The sequence below is a fragment of the Numenius arquata genome, chromosome 3 (genome assembly GCF_964106895.1).
Source record: "Numenius arquata chromosome 3, bNumArq3.hap1.1, whole genome shotgun sequence".
In the NCBI taxonomy this organism is placed as follows: domain Eukaryota; kingdom Metazoa; phylum Chordata; class Aves; order Charadriiformes; family Scolopacidae; genus Numenius; species Numenius arquata.
In genome coordinates, this window is record NC_133578.1 from 2,514,869 (window position 1) to 2,535,486 (window position 20,618).

General features: G+C 45.6%; 1 protein-coding gene across 1 annotated transcript; it reads left to right on the plus strand.

Moving 5' to 3' along the window:
* Nucleotides 1-582: 582 nt before the first annotated feature.
* Nucleotides 583-15,482, plus strand: RND3 (Rho family GTPase 3). The gene is made up of 5 exons (XM_074144882.1): nt 583-732; nt 825-912; nt 8,215-8,324; nt 9,874-10,008; nt 13,334-15,482. The coding sequence occupies exons 1-5, from the start codon at nt 583-585 to the stop codon at nt 13,583-13,585; spliced, it is 735 nt and encodes a 244-aa protein (XP_074000983.1). The 3' UTR covers nt 13,586-15,482.
* The last annotated feature ends 5,136 nt before the right edge of the window (nt 15,483-20,618 follow it).

Below are 20,618 nucleotides of genomic sequence, written 5' to 3' on the forward strand. Positions count from 1 at the left end.
GCTCTCCTCAACCCGGCCTGTGGCTGTAGAGGGGCCCCAGTGGGCAGCAGCCGCCCTGGCAGGCCTCGCCGCCCCTCTGGAGGCCACAGAGCCTCGCAGGCCGCAGATTCCCTTTCGTAGCACTGAGATTTATAGATTTTTTTTTTTTTTTCAAAAACCCCACCATTTATGAGGCATCGGGTCCCTCCGCCCCCCCCCCGCCTCCCGCCCCGGCTGCGGCGCCGGGTGGCTCCCCTAGGGGGCGCGCTGCTCCGCCGGCCCGCCCGACAGCGCGCGGCCAGGGGGCGGGCCCCGCAGCGGCGGCGGGCGGTGATTGGCGGATGCGAGGCTATAAATACGGGCGGGAGGTGGGGGGACAAAGCAGTCTGTGCGGGGCCGGCCGGCGGGCAGTGCGTAGGTGGCAGGTCCCGCGGCTCTGCCACTGGGGTTTTTTCTTTCCCCCCCCCCTTTTTTTTTTTTTTTTTTAATTATTTTTATCTTTATTTGAGGGAAACGAGAGTCTTCTCTTTTTTTTTTTTTTTTTTTTTTTTTTTTCTTTTTCTTCCTTTCGCTGTGGCCGGCCGAGGAACTAAGCCGAGATCAATGAAGGAAAGAAGAGCGAGCCAGAAGTTATCGAGCAAGGCGGTGATGGATCCCAACCAGAACGTGAAGTGCAAGATCGTGGTGGTGGGGGACAGCCAGTGCGGGAAGACCGCCCTGCTCCACGTCTTTGCCAAGGACTGCTTCCCTGAGGTGGGCCGGGGGGACGCCGGGGCTCGGGGCGGGGGGGGACCGGGGCCGGGGCGATGGTGGTGGCGGGCTGACCGTGCGCTGTCTCCCGGCAGAGCTACGTCCCCACCGTCTTCGAGAACTACACGGCCAGCTTCGAGATCGACACCCAGCGCATCGAGCTCAGCCTCTGGGACACCTCGGGTGAGCGCTCCCCCGGGGCCGGGGTTGTGGGATGGGGGGTAGGGGGGGGGGATCGGTGAGGAGCCGCCGCTCTCCCTCGGTCCAGGGGGGTGTCGGTGTGTGGAGGGGGGAGGCGGGCAGGAGACCGGCCCCGGCGGCCTCCCAGCCCCTCACCGGGGGTGCCGGTCTCCAGATGCGGTCGAGCGGTTGCTTCTGATTCATTTTTTTTTTTTTTTCTTCAAAATTCTGAGGTAAACTTTAGCGATACGCGTAGGAGGGAAGGGGAAAGGGTGCGGGCAAACCTCCACGAAGCGATTTGTCAGCATGGCAGGGCAGGGGTGTGTGTGTGTGTGTGTGCTCTCCTGCCTGGCTGGAAGGAGCTTATCTGAGGAGCTGCGGGGGTAAAGGCACCTTTGCACCTCCGCTACCCTGGAACCCGGCTTTACCTAGGAGAAGGGTGAAGAGGTGTTTATATATGCTCATGGTAAATGAATTCCTTGTGGCCTCCTTAACGCCACCTTTCCTGTGTTTTAGAGATTCTTTAAAGCCAGTAGAGACTAGGCAGGTAGGCATCTCCAGCCCTCTGAGGATGCAGAGGGAACCATCCTTTCTTATCGGTGTGTAGGGTCCTCATCGCTCTCCCGGTGGTGCCTTGTTCAAAAACCCTGGCTCACATGCCTCCAAGGTTGAGGTTCTTGGTGTCTTTGCTCTCATGTTAGGCCAGAAGCTCCTCTAGATTCTGCTGCCATTGATAACTGGACTAAGGTCACTGCCAGGGTGGTGAGGATGGACCCCTGAACTTGTCGGGACTTGTCACCTCGGCGCTGGAGAGGAGTGTGGACAGCCAGCCTCAATAACTGAGCACATGGGGAGAGGTGGTCACGGGTGAATGACACCAGGAACCATTAACGGTGGCGTGGATCAACATTATTCTGCAGAAGTGATTGGGAAAAAAAGCTGGAGAAACTTGACAGAGCAAGCCCCTTCTTCTTTAGGCAGGTTGTGTAGATAGCATGTTGCTGTTGAATTTGGACCCAGCCGTTCCTTCCAAATACAAAAGCAGTCCTTTCACCAGAAATGAAAATGTTAATCCCTTTTTTAAAAAAAGGAGTTTAGGCGGCGAGTTGGCTTTCCTCTTGCTGTGGAGGAAATGATTCCAAATTCTTGCAACACGATTACTGGGAAAAGGCAGTCTCTCTGCCCACAGCCGGTATCAGCGTAGCTCTGAACTGATTTTTTTCTTCATCTTATGCCAAGTAAGACTTGCAGACTTCTAGAGTGTGTCTGGTTTGAGCTTTCATCCTGATTACTAAGCTGGCTGTAACAAACTACGGAGTGAGGGCTTATTAAAAATTAATAGTTAAGTGATTTTGGAAAATTTTAGCTATTAAAATACAACGTGCTCGCAAGTGAAGTTGTTTGACGTGGGAAGGTTTGGAATCTGTATGTCAGAGGCTGGAGACACCCATGTAATGAAATATTCTGTAGCACTTCAAAAGACAAAAAGCAGTGGAAGAAACACCTGCCAGCCTTTGCGTGTGCATGTCGTCCTCTTGGGCCTGTCCTGGAACTAATAGAAAATTTGACTGAGTCAGAAGCTTAAGATCAAGAGGCTAATTTGTCTGCAATCTGAAACGAAAGAGGAAATGTTTGAAAGATCCAGTGCTTTGGTCTCATAAAGTGTTACTTGAACAGCGGATCCTCTGGTTGTGGGGCTCTGCAGATGAAGAAGCGTCTCTCCCTAAACAGCCCTTCTCACCGACTGCAAGAAGAAACATGCTACCCCAACCCATTAACCCAGTGCAAAATCACATCACCAGATAAGGGACATTAGCAGATAAGATAGCGTTTTAGCATTATCTTAAATTCTTGGTAACTTAATTTTTACAAGCCTTTGTCCTAGTCCCCTGCTGAATTAGAATAAATGTTTTGGTGACATTTTTAAAGCAGGACTAGATCTAGTTAACTAAATTAACTTCATCAGTTAACTGATTAACTGCCAAATGCTAATAGAAGATGATGTCCATTGCAACAAGGCGGGGAGGTAATGGCTCCGGTCATTTGAGGTACTTCAATATCTCTTTGGGGAGGGCAGGAAGGACACCGTTCAGCTGAATTTGGTTGCAGTATACTGCAGATACTTTCAAGATGACTTGATCAGTATTTAGTATCCATCTTTCAGTATTTAGTATCCATCTTTAGCCCTTTTAAACTATTTTGTAACTGGGAGCATGCAACAGGTTGTCTTGCAAATTAGTCCATAGCTTGAATCAAAGTAAATGTTGGGTTTTGCAATTAATCCTTTGGAAGGAAGGTGCTGCCACTTTGAGTACTTTTTTTTTTTTTTTTTTTTTTTATTTCCCCCTCACAGAAAATGAGAAAAGCTCTAGGCATTGGTTAAAATAGCCTTGTGTTAGGTAAAATAGCCTTGTGTTAGGGTGAGAACAGGCCCTGCTGTCACGGTTTTAGTTTACAATCCTTTATATAATAATAATAATGAGAACTAGAGGACTCAAGTACAAAATGTAGAGAGTCACGCAATTGATAGAACCTTCTAAAGCAAGCTGTAAATTAATTGAAAAGTTTGGTTTCGTGTTTTGTTTGGTTTTTTTTTTTTTTTATATCTTGGATATACCAATAGAAGTATGGGACAAAACACTCTTACAAGTAAGAGTGGAATAGGAAGACTCATTATTCAAATATTTTCTGGTACTGTCTAGTTCTGCAAGTCATTATAAGGGTTTAAATTAGCCACAGCATTAAGGAAAGCACTTGCCAACTTGAATTTCAATTGGTTTTTGGACTACCAACCCTTCTTTCAAAGCAGGAATGTCTGGTTGCAATCTAACTACACCATAAATTATTCCAGTCTGTGGTAACGTGGTATGGCAGTCGTGAGCTGTTTGGGAGCTGCGTGCTTATTTTGCTAGGTAGAGTATTAGAAGATTCTTCAGGCTGAAGCTTCATCTTGTAGTTCATGTTTCATGGACACTGTCAAAAAATACTTGTGTATTAGACGTCTTTGTCTACCGTAGGCATGGTCTTAGTGTGCATTTACCAAGGTTTTGACTGCTTCCATTAAAAGTGGCTACTTTGATAGTACAACAGCAGCTGTGGCACAGAAATCACATACTATTAATTAGACACACATACCTGTGTCTTCTTAAAACATATTTTAGAGGTTTTTTTATTGGTTATGCTGTGGAAACTGTACTGGATGCTCCAATAAAATAATTCTCAACAGGGCCAGAAATACCTATGCACTGCTGGGGATTAGCATATAATTAAATCCAGAAGGGCCTTAGAGCTTTAAATCAGGTTGGCTTTACTGTGATTTGAATGTGCACAGTGTATTCAGTGTCCATATAGAAACATAATATTAATTATAAAGCTTTTTGCTGAAATCTTTCAGAAGACTTCTGAAACATGGAGGAATTAAAGTTATTATTTTCTTGAGCTTTCTGGCAGTAAAGCATTGTAAAGGAAATGTCAAATTTCTGTCGCTGCCTTCCAGTTCACTTGCAAGTTGGCTGTATTGAGCCATGTGACTTTTTTTTTTTTTCTTTCATGACAGTATAACAGTGATGAGTCCTTATAGGGTTTTTTTTTTTGTCCTTTAAAGGGGAAAAAAATAGATTTGATAACTGGGAATGCCAAGTCACCTACCAAAGTCCTGTTTCCTGTTTGAGGTGCAGAAATGTAAACACACAAAATACCATGAATATAGTGATTCGTGTGCTTGGAGATGATGTTTTCTATGATATTCAGTACACAAAATCACCCGCATTTTGTCCAAAACTAGCCAGGGTGGTTTGGCAAGGAGAAGAGCCATCAGCAGTGAATTGACTAGTTGGAGTGGCCACTGCAGTGTTTGATGTGTTTTCTAGGTAGCCGATAATTAGTGAGCCCAAGGGTTTGGGAGTGAAAAATGCTGCTGTTCATCTGTTCTTCTTTCAGTTGACTGGAGTCCAAAAGGCTACAAAGACTAATGCCTGATGGCTGCTTGGTGGTGTGTAAATAGTAAAGTCTTGCCTGTTACTGAGCTCGGCTTCCCTTAGGGCCTGCGGGCGAGCGAAGGCTGAGCAGGAGCTGCCCAGGTTCAGCTCCGTAGGTGGGATGTGGGGATGAACCTCCTGCTTGGAACTGGTGGTGGTGGCTTTGGGTCTTGCAGACAAACAGAACATCAGTTCTCTGTGATTTACCATCTTGGAGTAGTGCTAAGCCATCAAAAAATTAAGTACGCTTTAACTTTTTAAGGATGCAATTCTGTTATTTATTAAGATAGCAACATTTAAGCCTAAGCTTGGTGTCTTCTGTAGACCCAAGCCAACCATGTTGCTGGGGAGGAGTTTTATTTCAGTTTAAAAGCTGAACTTATGTTGTACTTTGCATGAAATGTAAGGTTTTAAAAGTAGATCATTCTTAATGTGGTGCTTATTTTGGCTTAAATTATTTAAACTGCCAAACAGATTAGAAAAGGGGGATTGCGGCTGGAATGTACTTCCACCACAAACTGCGAGGAACTACAGCATTACTAGAAACTCCTTGTTAAAACTGAAAAATCATCCATGTTGTCCTTGACAAAAATGTTATATTTTGTAGGGACAGAATAACAAACACAAAAAGGCTTCCCCCCCCCCCCCCCCCCGACAAATGCTATAGCTGCAGCTCCACATTCTCCTCCTGTTTTCTAGGGTTGGCATGGCTTCAAATCTGCAGACTGACTTGAAAAAGAGCGAGCCAGCCTCACTGGGCTGTGCCTGAGTTTTCTGTTCAGACTTGAGCCTCATTCCTGGGATTCCTGGCTTCTGAGGGTTTCTCTGGGCGAACCGATGAAATGCCGATTGAATAGGCTCGCACAGCGAGGGCCGCAGCCCCCTCTTTATTTGCCCAGGAAGAAAGGTTTGGTTATTGCTGTTGAATGAGACTAGGAAATTTTCCTTTGTTGATGCTGCAGCCCTGAGTAGTTTAAATGGTTCCCGTTTGTTCTGCCACACACTACCCCGAAGAAAAGGAGGTGTCAAATTTTCCTCCTCGCTTGCGTCTGAGCAGAAGGACTGCCTGTGAAAGTGCACTTCTTCTGGCTCAGCGTCTTTAATATGAGAGGTTCAGAAGGAAAACCTAAAAAGAAGAACCCTCCAAACAAACAGAGCTACAGCTGACACAGTAGAAAGGAGTCTCTGGGCTGGAGGTGGTGACTGTGTGTATACATAAATACACGCTGATGGACATATATGGTGTGTTGTATCCCTGAAGACTGGTGAGTGAGAAGATAGGTATGTGTCTAAGGAATTAGTTTCTGGGTGAGGCTTGAGACTCCTTTCTAGCCAGCAACCATTTGGCCAAGCATTAATGATCTTCAATCCTGCCCTTACTTGCCTGAGCTCGGCAGGGAGATGTGCTAGCCAGGCAGTGGCTCTCACCAGCATCCAGGCTGTGCTTGGGCCAGTTCTAGGCTGCAAAGCAGTGCAGGTGGCTAGTTGACGGCACGCTGCTCTGCAGCTCCTCTGTCCAGGGCAAATAACTTGGCCCTAGGGCTCCAGGATAAATAACTTGGCCCTGGGGCACCAGGATGGAGGCACCATAATAGCAGGGCTGGAGATAGTTGGGGAATAATTAGTAGTGGAAAATGCTTATTGATAGTCACTGCTAGCAGAGCTCAAATAAATAGTTAATTACCGGTCAGCTCAGCTCGCTTAGATTTCTTTTAACATGTCATTTACTGCTGAAGACAGCTAACTGTTTTTTGAAGAGCAGTTTTTGACAGCTGCCTCATTGTCAGATTGACATCATTTATGAAGATGAGCATTTGAATAAAATAGTCTCGTTCAACAAATTACCTTCTGCTACCTAGTTTGGTAATGCTTCATTCCCCATGTGTTACTCTTCCTTTCAAAAACAACATTCTTGGGATTCTTGACTCCTTCCTTCCAGTATAAGCTGTCCAACTGAAGTCATCTGCGATACGTTCACACCATTCCCCGCTCTGCTTTGTGCAACAGCGTGAGCTGTCTGTCAGTTAAAAACTTGAGGAATTTCTCTAATCCAGTTAATAGTCTGCTCAGCCTCTGAGACCTTACAGCCAATTAGTTCTAGATAACTGGAAAATTGGGTGATATAATTGGCTGATAACCCCCAAACTCTTGAAAGCTATGTTCTTGTTGCATATGTTCTCCGCTGTATTTTAGGTTCACAAGAGAAAAATACAGAAATAAGACTATATGACTAAGAAAATGCATTTTAAGTTGCAGGCACGTGTTTCAAAGCCCTTGTCCTTTTTGACCACTTAACTGTTTAATTACTCTTCTAAATCAGAAGTGCATTCTCCTCAGTAAGTGAAACTTCAGCAGAGCTAAGGCCAAATGGAATGGTTGGCAGAGTGACTGGAACTTCCTAGAAAAAAGGAAATTCCCCCACCCCCCAACCTGTTACCAGATTCACCAGACGATACAAACGAGTTTTCTGATTCTGGAGAAATACTTGTAACTCTGCACATCATGAGAATTCTTAAAGAAAACAGCGTGTCCCTTAACAGCTCTGGAAGTAAAACACGCATAGAGTGCAATATTGAACCTGTTTCTGTTCCATCCAATTACTAGATTAACTTTGATCTCATGGATAAATATTTCTTTTATGGGCTAAACATAAACTTTTATTGCAAGCATATATTGATTTGCAGATTAGTGAGGCTTTTTGTGACAGGTAACTTGTGTGCCTGCCTACAGGACTGGGATTCTTTTCTCCTGGAGTGCTGCAACAAATGCTTTAATTTGAAGCAAGAGTTTTTTCTAAAAATTGCTGATACCCATGACAATTAAAGGTTGCACTTGGATCTATTTGTTTCAAATGTTAGAAGAATCAAAACCGATTTATTTCATAAATTCCTGATTTATATTTTCCCTGTGAAAGCGCAACTGTGACAAATCTGCTTTGAAAAGGAGCCTTTTGGAGGTTGAGGATTTATGCTCAAAGTCAAATCCCTGCAGGTTAATGCTGGGACTTTAAACTTGGGCTGACCCGATTTCCCTTTCCTTGTTACTGGGGGCATCCCGAGCTTTTGGTGGGAGATGGATCACTGGGGTGCCATCACTCTTCATTACTTGGGAAAGCTGTTGCCTTTGTAGGTGAGAAACAAAAGGGAAGTGGGGAAATGAACAACTGCAGCGAGTGTTTTGGGAAAACAGTGCTATTGAAGAGAAGATGGTAGCTGGGTGCTATTAAAGAGCTTCGCTGAAAACCTTTCTAAACTCTCTGAATAAGCTTGAATGACTGCAGAAAGTGGAAAAATATAAACTAATAAAAATCTTGTTTGTTTCCCTGCAGGATCTCCTTATTATGACAATGTCCGCCCGCTCTCCTATCCAGATTCTGATGCTGTCCTGATTTGCTTTGACATCAGTCGGCCAGAAACCCTTGACAGTGTGCTAAAAAAGGCAAGTGTTCGCGAAGCGTTTTGAGTACAGAACTGTTTGAGTAGCTTGTCTTTAAAATCTCTGAAGAACGGTGCTGTTCCCTGCAGTGAAAACTTCAGTTTATTCCTTTTAATGGAGAGATGGCAGGACTGCGCCCTGCGCTGCTAGAATTTGAGATCATTTGTTTGAAAGGGGTGAATGTTAATTGAAAACAAAAACTCCCTAATGGATGCTCAGGGGTGAAGCAAATTCTCATTCCTCAGCCCTTAGACAGCAGTGAATTGTTCAGGGTGGTGTGAGGTGCAGGGCTGGGCACAGCAAGAAACTGTCTCTCACATTATACTCCTATAACAGGCGGGATTGAGAAACTTTGCCATGTTGCAAAGACGGTTAGAACGTGCCTGCCAAGTGTTTGGACTTCTGCCACGGCTTTACATAATTTCTCAGCCTGAGGTTAGAAGGAGCCAGTGACAAATGCCTCTGGAAGCTACCAGAAGACCTATAGGGATGGCATAGAAATGCAGCCCTGCACCAAACTTCAGGATTTTTTCCCAAGCTCAGTGATCCGAGATTCAGTGCCAGGCTTCCCCTGAGTTAAAACATTGAATTTTGATAATCAGGCTCTGTGTTTGCGAGGTGGTCCTGGTCCCTTCCTTGATCACTGGGCATGACTTTGCAGTGTTGTCTTTAAGGCTTAATGACCTGAAGTTCCTTTTTTCTGTAGCTGGGGCCAGTGATTCTTGTGTCACTGGGAATAAAGTGGCTTACAATGCTCTGAATAGTCCACAGAAAATACTTAAGACTGTTCTTTCAGCCACTAACTGGGCCAACAAGCATCTAGAACTGTCTTTTTGTTTTCTGTCCCTGATAATGTCAGTTACTATACTACTGTTGCTTAATTCTGTAAGAGATTTTTCTTAATATGCTTTTAAACAGGAATCATATCCTTACATTTTAGGGTTTGTATGATCTGTCCAGGTTATACTGCAAAATTCTTGGCTTGTTTTCTCAAAATAACGATGTAGAAGGGGAAGAAACGCAAGGAATGTATCACAAGTCCTGCTTGAAGGGCCTGTTACCGGTTCACGATAGCTGAACCCTTGACAGATTTGTGTAGTTTTAGGTATGAGGATGTAGCCGTGAGCCAGTATAAAGCAAAGTTTATTATGTGGTTGTACAAGACCTGCCTTTGCCTCCATCTGAAGGAACCATTGAATGTGGTGACACCAGGTTTTGTTGGTTCCTGTCTGAAAATGGCAATGGCCGGGTGTTTACTGCTTGTGACAGGTCTGCAAACCTTTACTCATGTAGGTAAACAATCTCAATTCATTCCCTCGTGATTAGTAAGTCGGTGGAATTAATGAGTGTACAAGATAGTAAGATTTCATCCTTGACCAGATTCTGCTGGAACTAATGCCTTTAGAAATTAGCTTGAAGGTAGATACAACTATTATGTAAGAATATTTCCACATAAAATGTCACGACTTATTAAACTTCATCTTGTATCTATTGCTGCTTTGGATTTAAACATTCAACTACTTGAGTGTAATAACAACCTACAATTTTACAGTGGAAAGGTGAAATCCAGGAGTTCTGTCCGAACACCAAAATGCTTTTGGTTGGTTGCAAGTCGGATCTGCGCACAGATGTAAGCACACTCGTGGAACTTTCCAACCACAGGCAGACCCCCGTGTCCTACGATCAGGTATGTGCTGCTTACTCTGTACTTAGGGGTGGGAGATAAGACCCTTTTCTATTGCTGTAGCCATTTTGATGAACAACAGCTGTCCCCGTTGACATCCTAGGAGTCAGATGCACATTCTCTAGTGGTAGATGGAGGTGACTTTGAAAGCTATTATGAGTAAAGACAAAGCCTATCCACAGACTGGATGCAGCAGAAAATCACGCAGCCCCACAACACATGCTTTAAGCATCATAAGTTTGTAGCCTTCTTAGTTGCACAGAGCCTTTTAATTGTATGGAAAATAAATTTACCACTTTTCTGGGCCTGCAGAGGCCAAAACAGCACCGGGAGGTGACATGTCCTGTTGATTTACTGACTAATTGGTGAAATTGTTGTCTTCGGACTTTAGATTTGAATGTCATTCATTTGACTTCAGCATCATGACAAGTATTGCATATAATTGGTCTCCTTTAAAATCCTGTTGCCTTAAAACACCTGTGAAAAACATCTTATAGCTCCCTCTGAAGGTGGCAGCAAATCCAGAAAGCATCTTAATTCTTGGCAGCTCTTGGGGAAGTGAGAAGTTTGGAGCCAGGCATCAGGGGATAGAGAAACAAAGGTGGAAGGGAAAAGAATGAGGCTGTGGGAAAGCAGGAGGTGGAGGACGGGGGAAAGCTGGGCTCTAAGGTAAATTACCCCTTATTACTCACATTTGTGTACCGTGCTTTGAGGCTGAATCACAGTGGTGGTTTGAGAGACACCCTGCGGGGTGTAAGAGTGAGAATGGTGCCTCCAGGAGGAACTTTTAACTAGTGTGGATATCCTGTGCTGTCAAATATTTTTTGCTGTTTTATCTACAACCTCAGATTTTCCAAACCACCAGCTCCAAATGGCGATTACTAATAATGCAGCCTCCCACAGCATGTTTAAATTGAAAAATGCAAAGATACCATAAACTGAGTATCTTAATTAAAATAGAACATGAGGTGTCGTACTGTGCTTGTGCTGCTTACGGCATTTTTTTCTACACTTCACTCAGTAAACATCTCTCCATCTCAGACACTTTTATATGAAACTAAATGCCAGCTTTTTACTTGAGTTTAAAACAATTCCCAAGTGTCCTTAAAACCCTGCTTGTTGCAGATGTCATCTTGGTTCCAAACTACCGCTGTTGCATGTATATATATTCATGTTGTTCAGCCTCAGAGCTGTAATTTTCCATACTGTTTTTCTTTGAATATTAAACTTAAAAGGAAAGACTGTCTGCCACTTGTTCCATACACAACTTCACATACTACATTTTGTGCAGTACTTCAGTAGAATCACCAAATCTGACCCTTTTCCGTAGTGATTGAAAATCTGCTGACAGATGGATTTTTATCCTCTGGTGTCTCACTGAATTTCACTGAATTTTTTAGAGTTGGAAGGGATCATAGAGATCATTTAGTCCAACTCCCCTGCTGAAGCAGGATTGCCCAGAGCATGTCAGAGCATGTTACTCAGGACTGCATCCAGGTGGGTCTTGAAAATCTCCAAAGAAGGGGACTCCACACCCTCCCTGGGCAGCCTGTTCCAGGGCTCTGTCACCCTTACCGTGAAGAAGTTTTTTCTCATATTTGAGTGGAACCTCCTATGTTCCAACTTGTGCCCGTTGCCCCTTGTCCTGTCACTGGGAACCACTGAAAAGAGTCTGGCTCCCTCCTCCTTCAACCCACCCTTGAGATACTTATAAGCGTTGATAAGGTCTCCCCTCAGCCTTCTCTTCTCCAGACTAAAGAGTCCCAGCTCTCTCAGCTCTTCTGGTGGCCCAGCTTGGCCTGTACCCCTTAGGAACAGGAGTCAGCTGAAGACAAAAGCTTAAGCCAGAAGCTATTACTTGCAGCCAAAGGGAAAATTGCACATGTTGGAGGGAAGCTGATACTTGAGCAAACTCACAATTTCACCTGTGCTCTACCTAAAGTGTAAACTTACACCGAATAATGGTTTTATCTCTTGTGGTGGCCAAAGCCTGGCGGTGACATGAAGCAACCCACTGCTCCCCTGCACTAGTTCTAGGGAAGGGTCCTCTGGGATAATTGCACAACTTATTTTTTAAATAATTCCCGTGTCTTGTGAGGTTGACACGGGATCAAAGAGCTTAGCGGGGTTTTCCCATTCCTCTTAACTTCACAAGGAAGCGCTGGGAGGACAAAGGCGGTTGATGGTGACACCCTGTCTCCACTTTGCCAGCCAGTTTCCAATCAGCTACACCTGAGCAAACATCTGTGAGGTTCTAAGGGCTAGGCTGGGCCTGGTTAGTAGGAGTTGAGATGTTTAACCATGGAGAGGGCTTGTCCTACAAACTAATACTCCTTTATCAGCCGCTCCTATTTAAAATTGATAAGACGATCACTGCAGCGCAAATACTGAAGATGTGGATCCAAATAGAGTAGTGCCCTCAGCCTGGCACTAGAGCAAGGAGAAGTTGCACTGACCTGTGCCTGTACGGATACGTGAGGAGTAGCACATCAAGGATGTGGCTGGATTTCGTTACTTACTAACAAGATTCACCCTCAGAAATAAAATTCCATTGAAACGACTAATTTTTTTTCCACACAATGCTGTATTGTCTTCCTGTGGCAAAATCCACAACAGGATACAGGGTATTGTCATCTGCCGGAGTTGCTTGTTGTTTTCCTTGTGCTGCTGGGACAAATATCCCTGCTCTGACTTCTAACGCACTTAAAATCATGAAAGAAGGGCTCGTATAACTGCTGGTGTTCTTTTTAGCCTTTTTTTTTTTTTTTTTTTTTTTCCTAGCTATAAGTAGATCTAACTATTTACCAGCCCGGAAACACACAGCTCATTCTCCTATGAACTTTGCCCCCTCAGTGGAGATGTAACACGGCTCTGCTCCAGGTTGGGGGCACGCTGGCTACCCTGTAAGGTAGCCAGAATACATTTTCTCTTCAGAGATAGCAGGCTTAAATCTGGAAACTGCCTGGTTCAGACCTTTCCCAGCGAGCACATGATTCCCGGAGTTAAGGTGTAAGGGTGGAATTGCTAAATAGGTCCCACTAATGGGACCTTCTCTGGCTTTCTGTGGTTGTTTGCAGGTCTCTGAGCTTATCTTCTCTCTTCCAGTTCCTATTTATCAGCCTAGGAGATGACGCTTGGATACTTGTTTAATGCCTCTTGGAAGCAAAGCTGTGTTTATTTTGCAAAATTAGCTGCTGGCTGTTGTGTTGGAGCTTTAGCATTGGGTTTTGTGTATGGAAAACAGCGCTGAAAAGTAATTGTATGGTTTGCTTTGGCTCTCTGCGGAAACTTGGTATTGATTGCATGTTCGTTTTTTTTTTCCCCTTAGGGTGCAAATATGGCCAAACAGATTGGAGCAGCCACATATATTGAATGCTCAGCCTTACAGTCAGAAAACAGCGTCAGAGACATTTTTCACGTTGCCACCTTGGCGTGTGTGAATAAAACAAATAAAAATGTGAAACGAAACAAATCGCAGAGGGCAACAAAGCGGATTTCACACATGCCTGGCAGGCCAGAACTTTCCACAGTGGCGACGGACTTGCGAAAGGACAAAGCAAAGAGTTGCACGGTGATGTGAAAGGACCTCGATTTCCTGGAGAACGGAGGAAGAGGAGCGTCTAGGAGGGGTGAAGGCTCAATGAAGTACCCAGCCACATGGTATTTATCGAGGGCTTATGCCAGTGCTTTAACGGAGACTCTTCACCTCTTGTGTGAGACTTTATTTAGGAATTGAGCAGTGAGAAGAAATGGCTCTGCACGAGGTGGCATCAGGAAATGATACATTGAAGAAAATGCCAAAAAAAAAAACCAAAAGAAAAAGGGAAAAATGTTTGTGTGTGCTGAGAAAAGAGAGTGAATGGGAAAATAACACTGCAAAGAAGAGAGATTTCATTGACAGTGCTTGTTTCTTTTATTAACACTCTACTCCTGGATGCTACCACTTTGATTTCATTAAAATAATACGTTACTGTTTGGTTTTTTTTTTTAAAGACAACATTATTAATATGCCCTTCTCATTAAGGAACTATCCCTGTGACCTTCTAGTTGGTTTTTTCCAAAGGATATGATCTAATTTTTTAGTAGCTCATCGTTAAAATGGAGAGGATGCCAAGGCTTGTGTGTCACTTAGAGGAAAACACTGTACGTGAGAAGTCTGGAGTTTTGCCTTCCCGAAATGGCAGCGTTTGAGCACGTTGGTAACGAAGATGACCGTTTGAGATTTCCCAGTATTACTGGTGCCCTCGCACTGTGAAATTTAAATGGATCGCATTGGGGTGTGGGGGGCAAAATTTGTCCCTGTTGCAGGGCTCTCTGACTTTCCGTTCCTCTTTGTGATTGTGATATAGAGTGGAAATGATCTTCCAGTTCTGGTGTGTACTGTATGGGTATGTCGCTGTAGGTTCAAGTGAAAGGTGCTAAGAGCTATGATGACAAATGATCCTTAATTTTACAACCATGATAATTGGTTAAGCCTTACTGCCCATCTGGGGAAGCCCCCAGACTCCTGCTCCTGCTGGGAGCTGGAGAGCGGGGTGGATCCCGGGATCTAGCCCTCTGTAAATGCTACAGAGAAGTGCTATTCTGTGCTGTGGTTCTTCTCTGCCATCGTCTTTGCAAAAACCCCAAGAATCTGCAAATGAGCCAGCAGAGCCAGATGATGGTTTGTGAGGCTCGTATTTTCTGGGGGGCAGCCGTTTCTCCCTGCAGACTTTGGTTGCTCGTGGTGAGGTCTGAAGAACTGTGACGCCTTAAGGGGTCCCCAGTGGAAACTGGATACTGCCCTTAAGTCTTTACTATATATAAGTATCCAGACAACAATCATGAAACATCAGTGAAACAGTTGAGTCAAATTCCCTTTTTTGCTTACTGAATACTATTGTTACATTAAATAAATCGGCCTTTAAAATTATTTGCAACTTGTTTACTGACCGACTTAACTCCGTAGCTTCTCTGGCAAGAAGGATACTGTAAGCTCCATCCAGTGTGGCTCGTGCTTGTTGAGCACAAGTGTTTTGTTCCCAAGGGGTAATGCTTCATTTTGGAAGTGCTCGAGCTGTGTTCCTCTTGACTTGTGCAAAGGTAAAAGGTTACCGTAATTAAAACTCAGTCCTGTGTGCTCCTGGCACTTTGTTTCATCTGAGAAAAGGGAAAAAAAAAAAAAACACACAAAAAACCAACTCCACAAACCCACCTGTTCTGATTATTTCCCACAAAAAGACATTTTTACCACCATAAATAAGCTTTTTGACTGATGCAACAGTGCGCTTAGGGCAGTATTACAAAATAGCTGGTAAGTGCTTTCTGTATTTAAATATTGTGGAAAAAAATAAGTTATAACTGTTATAAAACAGGACATTCATTACTTTTTTTTTTTTTAAATGTTGAAGTCACTTTGTATGTTTGGTTAATGTTTCTGCAGTATTTATTAAAATACCATTTTTTTTTTCTTTGAATTAAAAAAAACCAAGTAATTGACTTGTAGTGGAAATGGCCTTTGTGTGTTTAGTTCATTAATGTTTTGTGTGTTTTGGACATAACTGTACTGAGCTACAGGCGTGGGCTTTGCCTGGGATTAGGATGTGATTTGGAATCTTACCCTTCTTTTTGGGGCATTTTATTTAAGTTTGTAGCATGGGTTACTGAGGAGTTTCCCAAAAATGACAGAGATGGGGAAGACCAGAGCAAGAAAAGGAGTGGAGTTTGGTTTTCTTCTCCTCTGAAGCATTGAATGCTGCTTTTTTAAGAGGTTTCTTGTGTTGTAGGAACTCTTCTTCGCTGGCCACCAAGAGTTCAGCCAAGGCAGGTTTTCTGTCACTATTGGGGATATCGTGGTTGCTGTGGCCTCCTCTTGGAAGAGTTGTCCCAATGCTGCAGCTCTCTTAGGTGTGTCAGGCTCACGTTTGGATGTAGAGGACATGATGCTGAGCGCAGCCAGGGTTGTCCTCACCGCCTTTCCAAGGTTTTCTCCTTGAAACTTGCTAAGTCAAAACAAAGGTGCCTCCGAGTTTCTCATTTTGGGGTCTGTTGAACCATGTGTGGTCACTCAAGGTGTCTAAAGTCACGCAGAAGTTCTAGCGGTTGCTTATCTCCCTATGCTTTTGACCATCCTGTGCTGACCTGATGCTCCTTTTCTATTTCTGAAGATAAGGAGCCAGGTTTTGTTCCCTGGGGCTGTGGATGCTGTAATTACGGGGTTGAACGACTTGCTGTGCTAGAAGGTGGTCCAAATTGGTGGGAGGGTGCTGGGCTGGGTCTGTGGTGTTGCTCCCTGCTCCAGTGCCCTTCCAGCAGCTCCTGGGGACCCCCGTACTCCTAAAAAGCTGCCTCATCTTTGTAGTCTGAACTGGTCTTGTTTCAGCCTCTGGTCTTTGATCTGACATGCATCATTTAACCAGATGGAATGTGCCCTTGGTTCCTGAATTTAAGTACACCTTGTAGGTCACTAGTCTTGAATTAAGTCACCAGAAACTCAACAGATGGACTCCTTCTTCCATGACTTTGGATCTCTTGCTCTAAAGGACATTTTCCGACTTGTATTTACCCAATGGTGTGGTTCCTCTCAGTGTTCTTGGGTTTTTGGCATCTTCATGGGGATTACAAACGCTGGAGGAGCAGTTGGGCCACACAGCATTTCTACTAGCAGGGCTTTCATGTTCATCCTAAGCTTCACCGTAACCCTTCTGGCCCCACATCACCAGTTCCCCACACCGAGTGCTCAGTGGTCTTACTGACATTGGGCTGGTTTCTGCTCACACTTGGTAGAGTGCTATGGTCATGCATGTTCTTTTCTCCCAGATTTTGTAGATCCTGATAGTTCTTGTCAAACCTCTGCTCTGCTGTTTTCCGGGTCTTGGTGGGATGGTGAAGTAGGTGAGGATAAAGGAATACAACCTCTTTGAAGCCTCACTGGAAGTGTGTCTTCCTGGTGATTCCAGGTTTGCTTTTGAGATCCACCAAAGCTTATAAGGAATTTTGGACCCATTTCATGTCATCCCTGTGTTACAGCCAAGTGTGGTGTGGTCACAGGTCAAATGGTGTGGATTGAAGGTGCTGGGTTTAATTAAACCATACTCAGATACCTACAGAAAGGTGATAAAGATCCTTCTTCAGTTAAACAACATCGATTGCTCCCCTCCGTTAATGCCACCAGCTCAGTCCTCCTTTATTTTGCTCGAAGTGGATGGAAGATGGAGATGTCTTAATTTAAAAGTCAGTTTTTGTGTCTAAACCCACTAAAACCAGCCTGTGTTCTCCTGTCCTTGCAGCTCCTTCTCCCGCATCCTTCAGCCCAGAATTAATTGCTGATTCTGTTGTTTGCATGCAACGTTTCTTGCCAGCTTTGGCCAAGAGGTGGTTGAAACCTCTGAGCATGAGGAAGGACCACAGAGAGGTTTACTCTTCCAAAGGCTGGAGCCAGGGCTGAGGTGGCATCTGCAGAAGCACCGGTTGATTTTTGGTGTTGGTGAGATGATGACCCTCTGGTTGCAAGGGGTGAGTGGGAAGTGTTTTTGGTCGTGGGCCGTGGCCTGCTCGGATGTTTCTCTTCAGCACTGTTTGATCCCTGGAAAACAAATCTGGCGGCTCGCCATGACTCCGTGGTCGGCTTCCAAAAAGCACTTAACTTTCGCAATTTTTGTTTTCTTTTTGGTTCTTTTATTGCACAACCCTGTTGTGCAATCGCTTATGGTAATTGAGGCCATTTACTAAAACTCAGCCCTTGCAGAAAATCCCTGGGTGAGGGGATCCCCCAGGTGAACGGGGTTTCTAAACACGGTGGGGCTGCTTTTGTGGGGCAGAAGTAGACCTGGCACCCAGCCTGGGTGGGGTGGGAAGCCCATACCACCCCAAAAATGGGCAATTCTCCACCTCCTGGTGCCCCGAGAAGCTGTAGCTGCCCCATCCCTGGAGGGGTTCAAGGCCAGGTTGGAGGAGGCTCGGAGCATCCTGGTCTGGTGGGAGGTGTCCCTGCCCAGGGCAGGGGGTTGGAATGAGATGATCTTCAAGGTTCCTTCCAACCAGAACCATTCTATGATTCCTTGGCACCTGATCCTGCCCAGCGAGGGGACAGGGGCCAGTAGGATGCTGGCGCGGCATGGAGAAGGTGGGCATCAAAAGCAAACCCACCCCACGTTCCTCACTAAAACCTTTTAAATTCCTGATTTATGCTATTTGGTAGATATTTACGGGTATTTCCACCTATTTTGGTAGCTGCTTAAAGCTCTAGCAGGTGCAGTTATTTCGCTTTGAGGGTGTGGAACTTAGTGTTGCTGGGTCTGGTGTGGATGGGTCAATTTGGTGTCCCTGGCTATCCCCAGGCAGGACCTGCCCACCTCGGGGGCTGATGGCAGGAAGGGAGCAGAGCCCGAGGAAGAGACTCGACTTGTTCCTCAGCTCATGGACTGGTTCTTACAGCCGATCTGCAGAGAGAGTTTGGCTAATTAATAGTTTGATGTTGTCAATACAGCATTTCCTTGCCTAATCCTCATGTAGAGGCGCTGGCTCTCCTGAGGGAGGGATTATTTGCTGAAAAGCGAGTAATTAGCAATTCTCAGCTCATCGGGCTTCTTCCCACCAAACTCCTTTCTTATAGCAGAAGATTTATTAACCTTTTTTTTTTTTTTCCCAGGGACTTGCCATCTCATTCAGATCTCGTTCTAACCACCAGCTCTTCTGCAAAAGCCACCGAGATGCTGGAGCTGCAGCAGAGCCACCATCCCCAGGGCTGCGACAGCGGCCGTTGCTGGTTTTTGATAATATTTTGGATGCAGAAGTAACTTTTATATTTTCCTGCAGCCCTTTCAGCTCCTTCAGCTTCTCGTGAGGCCCTTAGACACCCAGAACAACCCTTGCATTGAGCTGAGCTCCCAGCAGAAGAACCCTGCGACGGTGGAAGTTGCTGGGTATCGAGGAGGGATGTTCTGCCAAACGTCTCTTTTTTTTCTTTTTTTTTTTTTTTTTTCTATCCTCCCTGAATTATTTTGGAGGATTTAGGGGTGAGAAGCGATCTGAGGAAAAGAAAAAAAAAAAAAAAAAGTAGATCTTGTCCAATTTTGAAAAGGATCTGCGGAAAAGGCGGCTGTCGAATGGGGAAACGGGGTTTTTTTTTTTAGCCCACCCCTCCCCACCCTCCGCAGAAGGACTAATCCTGGCAACTCCAGCTCTTTGCCGTGAGATACACACAAATTATCCAAATCCTCCTAAATATTATCTTTTTCCCCTTGCAATTCGCTGTTGATGTGGGTAAGAGCTTGCTTGTATCTAAGGCTGCGGAAGGGGATGTCCCTGCTCTGTCGCTGAGCAAGGGCCCCCCCAGCCGGGGCTGGACCCACCGTGGGAACCCTCTGTGTCCTCGCCCAGGCCTCGCCTGGTTAAACCACATTCCTGAGGTCCCCGCTCCCCGCAGCCCCCCGGCAGCGGGTGGGAACCGACCTGCCGCTTGGCCTCCAGCCCGCCCCAGGTGCCGCTTTGGGGTGAAACTAGACGTTTCACTCATTTTAGCAGGAAAAAGTGAAATATTGGAGTGGGAGGTATCGATAATCCGCTGCGCCCTCCTCAAATGGTGTGGTTTTTTTCAGTGCACATGCAATGCCATAAAATAACGCTCACATTATTTAATATTATTAAATATAGATGTGTGGAAGGTCAAGTTATGGTCCCCGGTAACCCAGGAGACTTGGAGGAAGGGCTCTGTCTGGGTGGGGGGCTCTGCTTCCCACCCTGCACCCCTACAGCCTGATCCAGAGCGGTGGGGATGGGTTCCCCTCCTGCTGCACCCCCTTTCCAACACGGGCAGAGGAGAACAAAAGCCATTTATGGGGGCTGCAGGGCATTTTCTGCCCCCACCCCCCCCAACTTCCAGAAATGGACCTCCCGCAGGCAGGGAAGGACTTGCAGTTGCAGGTTGCTCCGCAACTTCCATCTTACTCGGAGTGGAGCCATTAACCTTATCCTGACTGTAATAACTGCAAATTAAGATTCAAGACTTTCCTTACACCAGACGGTGAGTCATTTATTCTACAGCGTGTCTAGCATTTAAAGGCAATATCTTCCCCTCCATGCTGCTGGCCCCCGTGACTAATGCTGGGTGGAAGCAGAGCACCCGTGACGCTGGGGATGAGGCAGCGTTGACCTTTGCAGGGCGGCACTGCAATCTCGCCCTCTCCTTGCCCGGCACAACGTCACCTTTTTATTGGTGGTTGTCTGCTTTGGAGGCTTTTTTGCCTCTCTCCGTCCTGCCGTGATTCACAGCGGGGAGATGCGGGTAGTTCTGAGGAGGGGCGGCCGACAGGGTGGGTGAGCAGCATTGTGTGGAGAGCAGCTCTAAGGAAAAAGACCTGGGAGTCCTGGTGGACAACAGGATGACCATGAACCAACAATGTGCCCTTGTGGCCAAGAAGGCCAATGGCATCCTGGAGGGGGCATCAGGAAGAGTGTGACCAGCAGGTGGAGGGAGGTCATCCTCCCCCTCTGCTCTGCCCTGGGGAGGCCCCATCTGGAGCACTGGGTCCAGTTCTGGGCTCCCCAGTTCAAGAAGGACAGGGAACCGCTGGAGAGGGTACAGCAGAGGACTACAATGATGATGAGGGGCCTGGAGCATCTCTCTGATGAGG

Coding starts and splice junctions, on each gene's coding strand:
- RND3 (XM_074144882.1), top strand. CDS start 583: ATGAAGGAAAGAAGAGCGAGCCAGAAGTTATCGAGCAAGGCGGTGATG. Junction 913..8,214: donor CAGCCTCTGGGACACCTCGG/GTGAGCGCTCCC, acceptor GTTTCCCTGCAG/GATCTCCTTATTATGACAAT. Junction 10,009..13,333: donor CCCCCGTGTCCTACGATCAG/GTATGTGCTGCT, acceptor TTTTCCCCTTAG/GGTGCAAATATGGCCAAACA.